Genomic DNA, 13,153 nt, shown 5'->3' on the forward strand with positions numbered 1-13,153 from the left:
GTGAGCCTCACGCCAGGCTGGGCAGGGAGGTGCTGGACACCTTCATCCAGGCCCGTGGGGAATGTGGGGCCCGTGGGGGGAATGTGGGGGCCCCGGGGGGAATGTGGGGCCCGTGGGGGATGTGGGGCCCGTGGGGGGAATGTGGGGGCCCGTGGGGGGAATGTGGGGGCCCCGTGGGGAATGTGGGGGCCCCGTGGGGAATGTGGGGCCCGTGGGGGGAATGTGGGGGCCCCGTGGGGAAGGTGGGGGCCCCGGGGGGATGTGGGGGGCCGTCGCACTCCAGGCGGGAACCCGGGCCCCCCTCCCCTCCTGCCCGGCCCTCCCCCGCTGAGCCCACGGGGCGGGATCGGGGGCCCCCCAGGGCTGCCACCCCTACACGTGCATCTGGCCCCGCCTCCCCCGGCGCGTCCTCCGGGGACACCGCCCGCTCCGTGACGTCACGGCTGCGCAAGCCCCGCCCGCACCTGCCGCCGGGCTTTCCAGGAAGGTCCGCCGGGTGTTACCGGCGGCGTCAGCGCCCCGTTACTCCTGCTCCGAGGGCGGGGGACCCCAACCCAGGACGGGATCCTCGAGACCACAGGCCGCCCTCCCCCCGGACCCCTCCCCCATTTCCCCCCCCTGCGAGGAGCCCCCTCCCCCACCCCCCCAGGCTCCCGGCGCCGCCCCTTCCCGGCAGGGCTGCGCCTCGCTTCCCGCCCGCGGCCGGCCCCTCCCCGCGCGGCCACCGAACCTGCGGGGCGAGGGCGAGAAGGGGCCGCGGTGCCAACCCTCCCTCCGCCGCGGGGGGCCCGGGGGAGGGGTCGCGGGGGGCGGGGCGGGTGTCAGAGGCAGGGCTCCCCGCCCGCACCCTCCGCGTCGCGGGGCCCCGAGGCGCTGAGGGATCAGGGTGCAGGGGCGCCCGCTCCCCACCCTCACTGCGGGGGTGCCCGCTCCCAGGTCCGGAGCGAGGGCACCGAGGCCGCCGGGCGACCCCTGGGGGCGGGACGCGCTGCGGTGGCGGCTGGGGGCGCTGTCCGGTCCCCTGGGCGCCCCGCGACTTCTTGCGGCTGGGAACGTGGGCAGATGCCCTTCCCGCCCCCCCTTCAGCCCCGCAGGTCGGGGCGCAGAGACCTGGTGGCGGGGGCAGCCAGTGACGTCACCCGGAAACCTCTCCAGCAAGGGGGCACCCCACCCTGCACGCAGCCCCCCAGGACGGGCTGGCCCTCGCCCCACACGGTGTGGAGCCAGCCAGCCTGGCGTCGGGGATGATCCGGCCACAATGAGGGCTTTGAGGGGCCCCTGCGGTGGGGGGGCAGGTGGCCTGAATGGCAGCCTGTCCCGGCAGAGGCCCAGGCTGGTCCCACTCAACCACAGTGCAAGCCTGCTGCCCGCTGCTGCCCACAGGACCCAGGGCTCGGTGCCACCCGCCCAGCCCTGCCGGCCCTGCCCATCCCTGCCCCGCCCCTGCCCGGCCCCCTGCCCGCCCTGCCGGGCCCCCTGCCCGCCCCCTGCCCGCCCTGCCGGCCCCTGCCCGCCCCCTGCCCGCCCCCTGCCCGCCCCCTACCCACCCTGCCGGCCCCTGCCCGCCCCCTGCCCGCCCTGCCGGCCCCTGCCCGCCCCCTGCCCGCCCTGCCCGCCCTGCCCGCCCCCTGCCCGCCCCCTGCCCACCCTGCCGGCCCCTGCCCACCCCCTGCCCGCCCCCTGCCCGCCCTGCCCGCCCTGCCCGCCCCCTGCCCGCCCCCTGCCCACCCCCTGCCCGCCCCCTGCCCGCCCTGCCCGCCCTGCCCGCCCCCTGCCCGCCCTGCCCGCCCCCTGCCCACCCTGCCGGCCCCTGCCTGCCCCCTGCCCACCCTGCCCGCCCTGCCGGCCCCTGCCCGCCCCCTGCCGGCCCCTGCCCGCCCTGCCGGCCCCCTGCCCGCCCCCTGCCCATCCCTGCCCGCCCCCTGCCCGCCCCTGCCCATCCCTGCCCGCCCCCTGCCCGCCCCCTGCCGGCCCCTGCCCGCCCTGCCGGCCCCCTGCCCGCCCCCTGCCCATCCCTGCCCGCCCCCTGCCCGCCATCCCTGCCCGCCCCCTGCCGGCCCTGCCACGGTCCCACCAGGCGCACTCGGCGGCTCTGGAATGAAGATCGCCAGTGAGCCAGGCCCTGACCCCCGCGCCCCAGGCCAGCCTGCCTCCAGGGCCCTGGCACCCACGGGGTCGGGGTCGGCAACGAGCAGGAGCGGGGTGGGGAGTGGGCAGTGTAGGAGCGACCGAGGCCGACCTGTGGGGGTCAGGACGGGCCCAGAAGCTGGCTCTTCAGGATCTGGGCAGTGGGGAGGGGAGTGAGGGGCCAGGGAGGGTGGCCTGGGCCGGGGACCGGGAGCCGCAGGGTGGGGTGGGGTGGGGTGGGGAGGCCCAGGCTTTGGTTGGCTGCAGGGGGCAGGAGTGGGGTGGGGAGGGAGCACCCGGCTGTGTGGCCAGGATGGGGTGAGCTCTGCTCTCGGCAGGGGAAGGAGAGGGGTGGGGTGGGGGGACTAGGGCCTGAGAGAGGAGCAGGACCTGCCTCCCACCGCTGGGACCTCGCCTGCGGCCTCTGCAGCGAACCGGCCCCTCGTCTCCGTGCGGGCATTTCTGGATGATTCCGGGGGTCAGCTGAGGACCCACTGCCCGTCTGGGAGCCAACCCAACAGGCCGGGCAGGGCGGTGGCGAAGGCGGAGACAGAGGGGCGCCCTGCTCGGTGGGCAGTCAGGGCGTCACAGCTGGCGCTGTGGGGGACCGGGGAGGGCGCCCTAGCTGAGCAGGGTCCGGGGTGCGGGATGAGGAGGTCCCGAGGTGGGGGGTGCGGGGGGCGGCTGCTCTGGGAAAGGGTAACGGGTCTGGGGAGAGGCCAGGAGGGCTGGTTATCAGAGGAGCCCGAGAGGGGGGAATGCCCAGCCCGGGCACTGGCTGGAGGGAATGGGCCAAAGGGGGTGACTAACCCTGGGGCCTGGGGCCCCCACAGCGGGCCTCACCCTTAGAGGCAACAGTGCCTCACCCCTCAGGACCCCCATCTCCCTCCTGGAGATGCCCTGGAGGGACCCGCTGGCCCAGGACAGAGGGCCTGTGCCCCAAGGGGCCTCAGGACGCAGCCGCAGGGCAGGGCAGGTGGGGGAGCCGTGGGGAGCGGAGCCCTTGCTGCTGAGGTCACAGCTCCAGGGCCCTAGAGGCACGGATGGGGGGCTGACAGTTCCGGTGCTCCCGGAGGACCCAGCTGCACCAGGAGGCCCAGCGGCAGGAGGTGCTGGGGGAGGCACAGAGTCGTGGGAACAGTTGGCAGAGGCTCCCGCAGGCCCTGGTGGCGGAGAGGCCGTCGCAGGACGGGGTGACGGGCGCTGGCACCTGGCGTTGGGGCCAGGCAGGCGCAGCTCTCAGGAGCAGTGAGGTTCTGCCGGGCCAGGGCCTGAGCCACCGGGTTTCAGGGAGCAGAACACTGTCGGGGGGAGGCTCCAAGGAGAAGGGATCCCGATGCGTGACCAGGAGGCCCCTCCCCGGGCCGGGCACCCCCAAGGGATGGGGTCCCCCTGAACCTGGGCATCACCCGCAGCGCCCTCCCCTCCCACCTCCTGCGGGACCTGGGCCCAGGCTCCAGTTCAGGGCGAGGGGCTGCCCGCGTGATTCCGCAGCGCCACCTGCTGGCCATGCCCTGCTCTGGCCCACGAGCCGCCGAGGGTCAGTGTGGTCCCCACTGCCCCCCAAGCCCAGGGCTGGAGGGGAGGCTGCACGGCCAGCTGGGGTCGCTGCCAGAGGTGGGGATTCTCCTGCATCACCCCCAGGCAGGGCCAGACCCCACACGAGGGCCCCAACATTCCAGCCCCCAGAACCCACATCCCTGCCCTGCAGCCCACGGACCCTCAGCCACCGTGGTCCCAGGGCCCTGCCTGTGCCCCTCACCCCTGGCCTGGCCTGGCGAGGTCCTGCTGGGGTCAAGGCCCCCCACCCCACCCCCACCACAGGCCAGGCGTCCCTCCCTCCGCATCCAGAGGAGAAGCCTAAGGCCGGGGCCTCTCCACGGAGCCGCGTCCCCTGCTGAGGACGGGGGGCGGGTGGGGGCTCCCAGGATGTGACTTGGGGAAGGGCTAGGACAGTCCTCTGAGGGGCAGCTGAGCAGAGCCCAGGGGAAGGGGGTGGGGAGGAAGAGGCGCCGACCCGGGCGTCCCCAGCAGAAGGGACACCCTGAGGAACTGCAGGCGCAGCTCGGCCTGACTCGCTCTGCCTGGTGGGGGGGCGCAGTGAAGGGCCAGGGGCCCCACGTGGGACCCCAGAGCAGAGCCAGGAAGGGCCGGGCCTCCCAGGCCCCACAGGTCCAGGAGGGGTCTCGTGTGGGCAGTGGCCCAGACACGGGACCAGGAGGGGCGGCGCCCGCTGCAGGGACACAGCCCCCCTCCACAGCCCCCCTGCGCTGCCCAGTTCCTCAGGACCCCCCCCTCCATGGCAATCCTGTGGGGAGGGGACACCTGTGCCCACAGGCCAGGGTGGGGGGGGCGGCTCTCTGGGTGACCGGGCCATGCATGGGGAGTCGGCGCCACCCAGTGGCCACATGTCCAGTCCTGTGGCTTCCCCAAGGCCTGCGATTCCCTGGGTTCCAGCTGGAATGGGGCGGGGGGGGGGGGGGGGGGGTGAGGGGGGGGGGTCAGTTCTGCTCCCTGGGCCACGAGGCCTGCCTGGGGGTTGGTGATCAGAGACTGTCCAGCATGGCCTGGCCCTCCCTGCAAGCTGGCCTGGGCCGCCGCCTGCCCCCCTCCAGGGAGTCGCCTGTCCCACCCTCCTCCCCAGGGCACTCTGGGCCTCTGTGTCCACCTGCCTGCCAGCGCCTGCACCAGCACCAGGCCCGCCCCCCCCCCCCCCCCGCACCCTCTGCCCGTCCCAGCGCTCACCTGGTTCCCCCTCCTCCAGCCCCTCCAGGGTCGCCAGGGACCCACAGCCCGGACCCCCAGCCCCTGCACACCGTAGCCATCACTCCTCTGGGCCGATCTCTCCCACCACCCGCTCTGCCCTGGGGGCCGGCCCCACCCTGCCCCTCAGTGGCACCATGGTGTCGGAGGTGAAGGCCGTGCGGGCTCCCAGTCGGCCCCCTGCCTGAGCTCATGTCGTCCCTGCCGAGCCCACCAGACTCCAGGCCCCTCGAGGAGCTCAGGGGCCCCCAGCCCGGGGCTGGCAGCTCTGCGTCCCCCACACAGACAGACACGCAGGGCGCGGAGCTGAGACGCGGAGATGGGGAGAGCCAGCGGCACGCTGCCCGAGGTCAGGCGCCCCGCGTGGGGCACGCTGCTTCGCTCCGGGTGTCCGAGCCCCACTGACCTGTGAGAACACTGGGGGGGTCTCCCCACGAGCCAGCCCCCCACCCCACAGCCTGCCCTTCCTCAGGGGTTCTGAGACCCCAATGCTGGCTGCCCTGCCCGAGGGCCCCTACTCTCTGGATCCCTCAACCACTCACTCTAGGGGGCCCACAGGTTGGGCCCTGACATCACCCGATTAAGATTCTGATTGAACTTGAGGGTGAGATGGGCACCTGGGGAGGAGGGGCCCGGAGAGGTGGGCACCCGGGAGGGGGGCGCCCAGGGAGGAGGCATGGGACCCCGAGACTGCAGGGCTGCTCGTGCCTGTGCCCCGCAGACCTCAGCGGTCATGGCTCCCAGGACGGGCGGAGCTGCACGGGCCAACGCCAGCCAAAGTGCCCACTTCCCAATGAGACAAACCCACACGTGTTCCAGGCCGACCTTCAGTGGTTAATTTTATTACAAAGAACGGTATCAAAATAGACAAATCTGTTTAAGAAGAACCAAAAATGCAGCTTTTTAAAGGGCCAATGAGCATCAACCGTTTCGAAGGCAGCTTCTCCGGGGCCTGGAGTCTCGGGGAGGCTCAGGGCGTGCGTCCAGGACTTCGGCCTAAATAACTTAAAGGGGGTCTGGCTTCTGGCTGGACGCGCCTCACAGGTCTTCGCGGGAGGGTGGCTGTGTGGGGCTTTCCTCTGTGACTTCTGTCAGGAAACAAACAGGCCGCCTGGTCAAACCCATCAGAGGCCCCGGGGGGGGGGGGTGGCCCGAGCCTGGCTTGGGGGTGTGTGCCCACGTGCTGTGCTCGCCCTGTCCTGCCACAGCGGATTCAGGCTGGAAACTCCACCAGCGCCCCTGTGGACACTGCTTCTTCACCCCCTCCTAGGACTTTACAGAGCTCCTGGGAGGCACTGTGCCCCCAAAGAGGGTGCCGTCCAACCACCCCCCCCCACACACACACACATAACAGCTGCAGCCGAGAACCACAGCCCAGGAGCCGGGAGGCAAGGCCCCTGCAGGTTCTGGAGGGAGCAGAGCCCGGGTGTGACGTCCAGCCTCCAGGAAGGCCACCCAGGAGCCCTGAGGAGTCTGCAGACCTTCTGCTCATCCTCTCCTCCCACAGCCCCGCCCCTCCTCCCCAGGCTCCTCCCACGGCCCCTCCCCTCCTCCCCAGGCCCCTCCCCTCCTCCCCAGGCTCCTCCCACAGCCCCTCCCCTCCTCCCACGGCCCCGCCCCTCTTCCCCAGGCTCCTCCCACGGCCCCTCCCCTCCTCCCACGGCCCCTCCCCTCCTCCCCAGGTCCCTCCCACGGCCCCTCCCCTCCTCCCCAGGCTCCTCCCACAGCCCCTCCCCTCCTCCCACGGCCCCTCCCCTCCTCCCCAGGCTCCTCCCACAGCCCCTCCCCTCCTCCCACGGCCCCTCCCCTCCTCCCCAGGTCCCTCCCACGGCCCCTCCCCTCCTCCCCAGTCCGTCTTCCTCTGCAGACTTTCATGGTTCAGGGCTTCACTTGGCATCTCCCACCTCCTGTCTGTGCAGGTAGCTCTGGCCCCACAGAGAACCCCGGCTGCCACCGCCAGGGGCTGCTTCCGTGTGAACCTAACTGGGAGCTCCGGGCGGGCGTGACCCCCAGGGCAGAGGGCGGCGGGCCAGCTGCATGGAGACCTCCCCGCACTCACCCGCCCCCGCTGGCTGAGGCGCCTGCACACAAGCGTCTTCCGTCTCCTCGAAGCCGTCGGGGCACACGCACACGTAGCTGCCAGGCGTGTTGTAGCAGTTCTCGTGCTTCCTCAGACACGGCTTCTCTGGCAGCGAGCACTCGTCCACATCTGAAAGCAAGGCCCTGCGTAAGCCAGTGCCCTGGGCGGACGCACACAGGTGACGGGGTTCATCACACACACACACATACACACACACACACACACACACGGACGCACCACAGCTGACGGGGTTCATCACACACATACATACACGCACGCACACGCATGGACGCACCACAGGTGACAGGGTTCATCACACACATACACACGCATGGACGCCCCGCAGGTGGCGGGGTTCATCACACACACACACGCATGGATGCATGGCAGGTGGCGGGGTTCATCACACACACACACGCATGGATGCACGGCAGGTGGCGGGGTTCATCACACACATACACACACATGGACGCACCGCAGGTGGAGGGGTTCATCACACACACACACGCATGGATGCACGGCAGGTGGCGGGGTTCATCACACACACACACAAATACACGCACATGCATGGACGCACCACAGGTGACGGGATTCATCACACACACACACACACACACACACGGACGCACCACAGGTGACGGGGTTCATCACACACATACATACATGCACGCACACGCATGGACGCACCACAGGTGACGGGGTTCATCACACACACACACACACACACATGGACGAACCGCAGGTGGCGGGGTTCATCACACACACATACATGCATGCACACGTATGGTTGCACTGTAGGTGACAGGGTCCATCATGCACATGGACGCACCACAGGTGGCGGGGTTCATCACACACACATACATGCATGCACACGCATGGTTGCATTGCAGGTGACAGGGTCCATCATGCACACACACACACACACACACACACGGATGCCCAAATCTCAGAAATGTCAGCCAGAGGGAGCAGCGGGGAGAGAAATAACACGCAGCTCAAAGATGGGGGCTCTCCGGGGAGAAGCAGAGGAGAGCGCCCAGGAACGTGCAGGCGGGAGCCCGACCCTGAGCCCCGAAGCCCAGCCTCGGGCCATGCCACCAGGAGCTGACAGCCAAGGTGGGCACTAGGCTGGACAGAGCACGAGGGGCAGGACCGCAGCCAGTCACCAGCCGTGTGCGCACCTGGGGCACCTGGGCAGCCCTAGTGCTCCCACCCCTGCCCCGCCCCTCCTGAGACCCTGGGGCTGCAGGGAGCTGAGCCGGCCCGTCCCCAGGGCGCGTGGCCGTTCCTGCCGGTCCCCCGGGTCCCCCGGCCGGGCTCCCCTCGGCCCCGCAGATGTGCTGACCTGCACACTGGCCGCTCTCCTTCGTGTAGCCGGCGATGCACTCCTGGCACTGTCCCGGGCCCTTCCCCGTGCAGCCCACACAGGTGGGGTCACATTCTAGACACAGGAGAGACCGTGACAGCAGCAGCCCGGCCTCCGGGAGCAGCCGGGTCTGAAACCACAGCGTGGACAGGCGGGGCCGATGCTGGGAACCAGGCGTCCCACACCCGCTGCGCGGGGCTAACGGCGCCCTGCACACCCCACCTGTCTCCCGGCAAAGCCGTGCCGAGCTGAGGCCCAGCAGGGGCGGGAGCGGGGACCTGCGGGGGCAGCTTTCTCCATGCGACCTCGAGCTCGCGGACCCTGTCCACTCCCTGCTGGAGCCCTGCACGGCAGTGGGGGCGTGAGGGGCCGTCAGACAGGAAGGGCTCGTGCTGTCCACACAGCGACAGGCAGCCTCCCTGGCACAGCCGTCGGGCCCCTGAGGCCCTAACCCACGTCCCTGACCGAGCAATTGGGAAACTAATCCAAAGGCAGGAAGAGCGTGGGAACTCTCAGCAAGGGGTCTGCAGCTGGCAGCTGCGCCACGGCCGGCCCGCACCGCGGCAGGGACGGGAGGAGGTGACGCAGGGACGGGCACCACCCAAGCCCGGACCCCGACGGGAGGCCGCGGGCACCGCGTAGACACGCGAGGCTCCCTCTCCGTGGAACATCTTCTAGTGCCTTCCTGACAGCCCATTCGCATGTTCTGGGTTTTCGGCAGCAAATACCTGCTACCTGCCTGCCCCCTCGGGGTGTTCGAGCTTAGAGGGAGGAGGGCGCGGGGCCACACCTTCGCACTGGAAGGAGCCTCGGGTGTTCTCGCAGAACTGCTGCTCGCCGCAGGGGGGCGTCTCCGCCGCACACTCATCCACGTCTGCAACCAACAGCCCCCGTTTAGCCAGCGGCCCTGCCACCGCGGGGCCCAGGGCTGGTTCCCCAACACGATGCCCAGGGCCAGCCCGGGAAGAGAGTGGCCACGGTGTGGGGACAAGGGACCCAAGTGCCACAGGCAGGGGCCACTACGAGAGACGGGGCTGGGTGAGCGCCCCCTTTCTCACGGCCTCACACAAGCCCTGCAACCAGGCCAGGCTAGGGGGCGGGGTCACACTCGCCCCAACCCTGCACTGGGCATGGGCACACAGCCTGACTGGCTTAAGGCCACGCAGCTCTGAGGGGCGGGATGGGAACACCAGTGATACTGGTGGGAGCCGGCAGGGCCGTGGGGGTGGGAGGTGGGGGGAGGAGCCTGCAGGACAGGGAGGGAGCCTCACCCACGCAGGCGCCGTCCTCCGGGGTCCAGCCCTCTTGGCACTGGCTGCAGTCTCTGTTGGTCGGGCCAGTGCACAGCTTGCAGGACTCGTCACAGGCTGGAGGCAGAGGGGGCGCCGTCAGCAGGGGACAGCCTGGGCTTCCTGCACGTCAGGGGTCTCCCTCCAAGGAGAACACGCGCCGACATGCTGCCAGCCGTGGACTCACAGGGCCCCCAGCAGCCAGTCGGGGTGCCGCCTCGGAGGGCGCTGCCCACGGGCCCATCACAGCCGAGAGGGTCTGTCTGCCTGGAGCTCACTGAGGGGGAGCCCAGGTGCTGGCCCTGAAGACCAGGTGGGAGCCCCACCTCCAACACCAGGGTAAGCGGGGGCGTGTCCTCTGGGAGGGACCTAGGACCAGGAGGTCCTCCATGCGTCCTGCACCCCCTCCGGCCCTCGTCTCCTCAGTGACACGGGCACCCCGGCCTCCGCACCCCACGCCACATGCACCCGGGACGCTCAGCGGGGACCAGGGCCGGCAGTCCTGCAGGAGGGCGCGGGGCAAGCCCTGCACTAGAACATGCCAGGCACCCGCCCGGTCACGAGAAAAGACCCCGTGGAGGTCACAGAACTGCCACCCGAGCTGTCCCCTGGGGGTCAGGAGAAAAGTGACACTTCTCCCCTGGGGGCTGTTTAGGGACAGGAAGTGCGACCACCCGGTGCCTGGTCTTGTCCCTCCCCCGCCCCCGCCCCCACACACCTGGGCAGGAGGCTCGCAGGCCCCGTCCCACCTCCGCGGGCCGTGGTACCTGTGCAGACGCTGTGCGTCGCGTTCCGCAGCGCGCTGAAGTAGCCGTCCACGCAGTCGGTGCACAGGGCCCCGCGGTAGCCCGGGTGGCACTGGCAGGACCCGTCGCCCTGCCTGCTGCCGTCTCCGCTGCAGCGCCCGTTCCCACTGCAGGGCCTCTCGGACCCGCCCTGGCACGCTGTGGGGACAGTGCCATCAGCGCACGCAGGAGGCAGCCAGGCGCGTTCTCACAGAGCAAGTGCCATGTCACTCCCTCGCTGCACGGTCAGAGCTCTTTGGATCTTCTGTAAAGTCCACGCCCGAGCACCTGTCAGGGCAGCCTCACCTGAGGCTCAGAACGAGGAAGCTCGCACGGGGGGCTCTGGAGCTGATGGACAGCAAGACTGTCCGGCAGTGGCCACACGTGACCAGAAAGTGGGAAGGGCAGGCAGGAGGCGGCTTCGGTCAGTGAGGGCCTTACCTTGAAAACTGCCCACGCTGTCCGGCTGACCCCGTGAGGGACTTGGGTAACGCCCAACTGCAAGGGGCCTAGCCCGGACCCACCCCGAGGCACAGCTGCCCACCGGCCGCGGCCCCTCACAGATGGGCCTTTGCTGTGAGGAGAGCTGGCCGGGGCCACGGAGCCGCCTCCCACACGCGTGCCAGCACCGGGCAGGGCGTTAGCAGGAGCCCTCCGGTGACGTGGGTAACTCGGGATCTCGCCAGGAACGTACCGAGGCAGTCTGGGCCATAGGTTCCCGGAGAACAGCAAACTTTCAGCGTTTTCACACAAAACCACTCAAATAAGTCAGGGTGCTCCTTCTTCCTAGGATTTAAACGTGTTCGTGAACCCTCACACACAGGTGCCTCAGAGCAAAACCGCAGTTCCCTGCCGCACACGCTCCCGGCCTCCTGCAACCCGGGAGGCCCCCGGGTGTGCACACCCTCTCCCCAGTCCCGCGGGGTCACTGCCTGAAGGTCACGGAGGACGGCCGGGGCGTCGGGGGAAGCAGCCGGTGTGCGGAAGCTCTCTGACCTGCTTCTGTAACTTCCCTGAGTCCGAGGTTACTTCAAAACCAGGCATTGAAAACAAAGCATTTGTGGTGGTTCCCGTGGCCGGGCGGAGCGGGCGGACACTCACCGCCGCAGCCACCAGGCCTCCAGCTGCTCCTCGTGCTCCTCCACCAGGCGGTTGCACTCGAAGTCGCTGCTCTCACACAGGCTCTCCACGATCTCCATCAGGCGGACCTCGCTGCAAGGCAAGTGGCGAGCACTGGTCAGCCCAGCACCGGTCAGCCCAGCACCGGTCAGCCCAGTACCGGTCAGCCCAGCACCGGTCAGCCCAGTACCCGGTCAGCCCAGCACCGGTCAGCCCAGTACCAGTCAGCCCAGCACCCAGTCAGCCCAGCACCCAGTCAGCCCAGCACCCAGTCAGCCCAGCACGTCAGCCCAGCACCCAGTCAGCCCAGCACCGGTCAGCCCAGCACCCGGTCAGCCCAGCACCCGGCCAGCCCAGCACCCGGCCAGCCCAGCACCCGGTCAGCCCAGCATCCACCTGGTCAGCCCAGCACCCGGTCAGCCCTCCTACAGGGAGGTGCCGAGGCCCCACTAGAGGCCAGGCGGAGCTGTGGGGTGCTATGCAGAGGACTGAACTGAGGGGGAGTTGTCAGGGAGGCCTCTCTACCTTCAGGGTGATGGGCAGAGTCAGGGGGGTCCCAGGGGAAACCCTGAAGCTGGGGGTGGGAGCTCTGGCAGAGGGGAAGCCAGCGACTGACAGTTGGTGGGATGGACTCTGTCCTGAGTCTCGGAGAGGCCGGCGTGTCCGCTGTGTGGACTGGGAGCCAAAGGCCAGCTACGGCCAGTGGGTCAGCTCCAGGCCGGAGCACAGGTGCCAGGCTGCAGGGACCCTCTGTGCTGTCAGTGGGGGTGCCATGCCCCAGGAACAGCCGTGCTGAGGGGCACCCACCTGGACTCATACTTGGACAGCGACTTCTCCTCCCAGGCCGTGTTCCCGCCGCCGAAGTTCTTCTTGGCCGTGTCCACCATTCCCTGCGGGAGGAGGGTGCGCATGGGCTCAGGTTCCCCGTCCCGGTGGGGTGACCATGTACACCTCGGGAGCGACCCGGGGCCATCTCAGGGGTAACCTGGGCCCATGACGGTCCGTACGGGGTGTCCCCGGCCCGTGAAGGGATGTCCCAGCCCATGACGGGGTGTCCCGGTCCATACGGGGTGTTCCCGGCCCATGAAGGGGTGTCCCCGGCCCATGACGGGGTGTCCCGGTCCATACGGGGTGTTCCCGGCCCATGAAGGGGTGTCCCCGGCCCATGAAGGGGTGTCCCGGTCCGTACGGGGTGTCCCGGCCCAGGACGGGTGGCCCGATCCCGGGGTGGCCGGGTCCGGTCCCGCGGGCGGCCCACCTGGTTGAACTTGTCCACCAGCTCCCGGCAACGCTTGCAGGGCGTCGGCTTTGGGGAGGCCCCGCGGGGCAGCCCCAGCAGCAGCCCCAGCAGCAGCCCCAGCGCGGCCCGGGCCGGGGGGAGCATGGCGGCCGAGCGGCACCGGCCGAGTCGGGAAACGGCGCGCTCCGGCCTCCACCGCCCACCGGCTCCGCGCCCGCGGTTCCCGGGGCTACTTGACGGCGCCGGGCCGGGCCCCGCCCCCCGCCAGCCCTCGCGACGCCATTGGTCGGGGAAATCCTCCCCGTCCCCATGTGGCCCAATCAGGGCTCGCCACGAGGTGGCCAATAGGGAGGCCCCGGGTCAGCGTCCGCGGGGACCGCCCCC

At 70.4% G+C, this 13,153-nt stretch overlaps 1 protein-coding gene across 1 annotated transcript; it reads right to left on the minus strand.

The window, feature by feature from the left end:
* Nucleotides 1-5,703: 5,703 nt before the first annotated feature.
* CRELD2 (cysteine rich with EGF like domains 2) lies at nt 5,704-13,033 on the minus strand. The gene is made up of 10 exons (XM_036311270.1): nt 12,788-13,033; nt 12,337-12,419; nt 11,512-11,622; nt 11,105-11,196; nt 10,393-10,569; nt 9,608-9,703; nt 9,127-9,210; nt 8,316-8,411; nt 6,950-7,099; nt 5,704-5,978 (listed from the first exon to the last, which is right to left on the minus strand). The coding sequence occupies exons 1-10, from the start codon at nt 12,911-12,913 to the stop codon at nt 5,929-5,931; spliced, it is 1,065 nt and encodes a 354-aa protein (XP_036167163.1). The 5' UTR covers nt 12,914-13,033; the 3' UTR covers nt 5,704-5,928.
* Between the last annotated feature and the right edge of the window lie 120 nt (nt 13,034-13,153).

Source organism: Myotis myotis, unplaced genomic scaffold (genome assembly GCF_014108235.1).
Source record: "Myotis myotis isolate mMyoMyo1 unplaced genomic scaffold, mMyoMyo1.p scaffold_m19_p_54, whole genome shotgun sequence".
NCBI classification, from domain to species: Eukaryota; Metazoa; Chordata; class Mammalia; order Chiroptera; family Vespertilionidae; genus Myotis; species Myotis myotis.

Excerpts from the sequence above, each read along its gene's own strand:
- CRELD2 (XM_036311270.1), bottom strand. The coding sequence starts at position 12,913 with ATGCTCCCCCCGGCCCGGGCCGCGCTGGGGCTGCTGCTGGGGCTGCTG. Across the intron at positions 10,570-11,104 it reads CTATGGCCCAGACTGCCTCG|CGTGCCAGGGCGGGTCCGAG; the intron begins GTACGTTCCTGG and ends CTGTCCCCACAG. Across the intron at positions 9,704-10,392 it reads GACGCACAGCGTCTGCACAG|CCTGTGACGAGTCCTGCAAG; the intron begins GTACCACGGCCC and ends CTCTGCCTCCAG.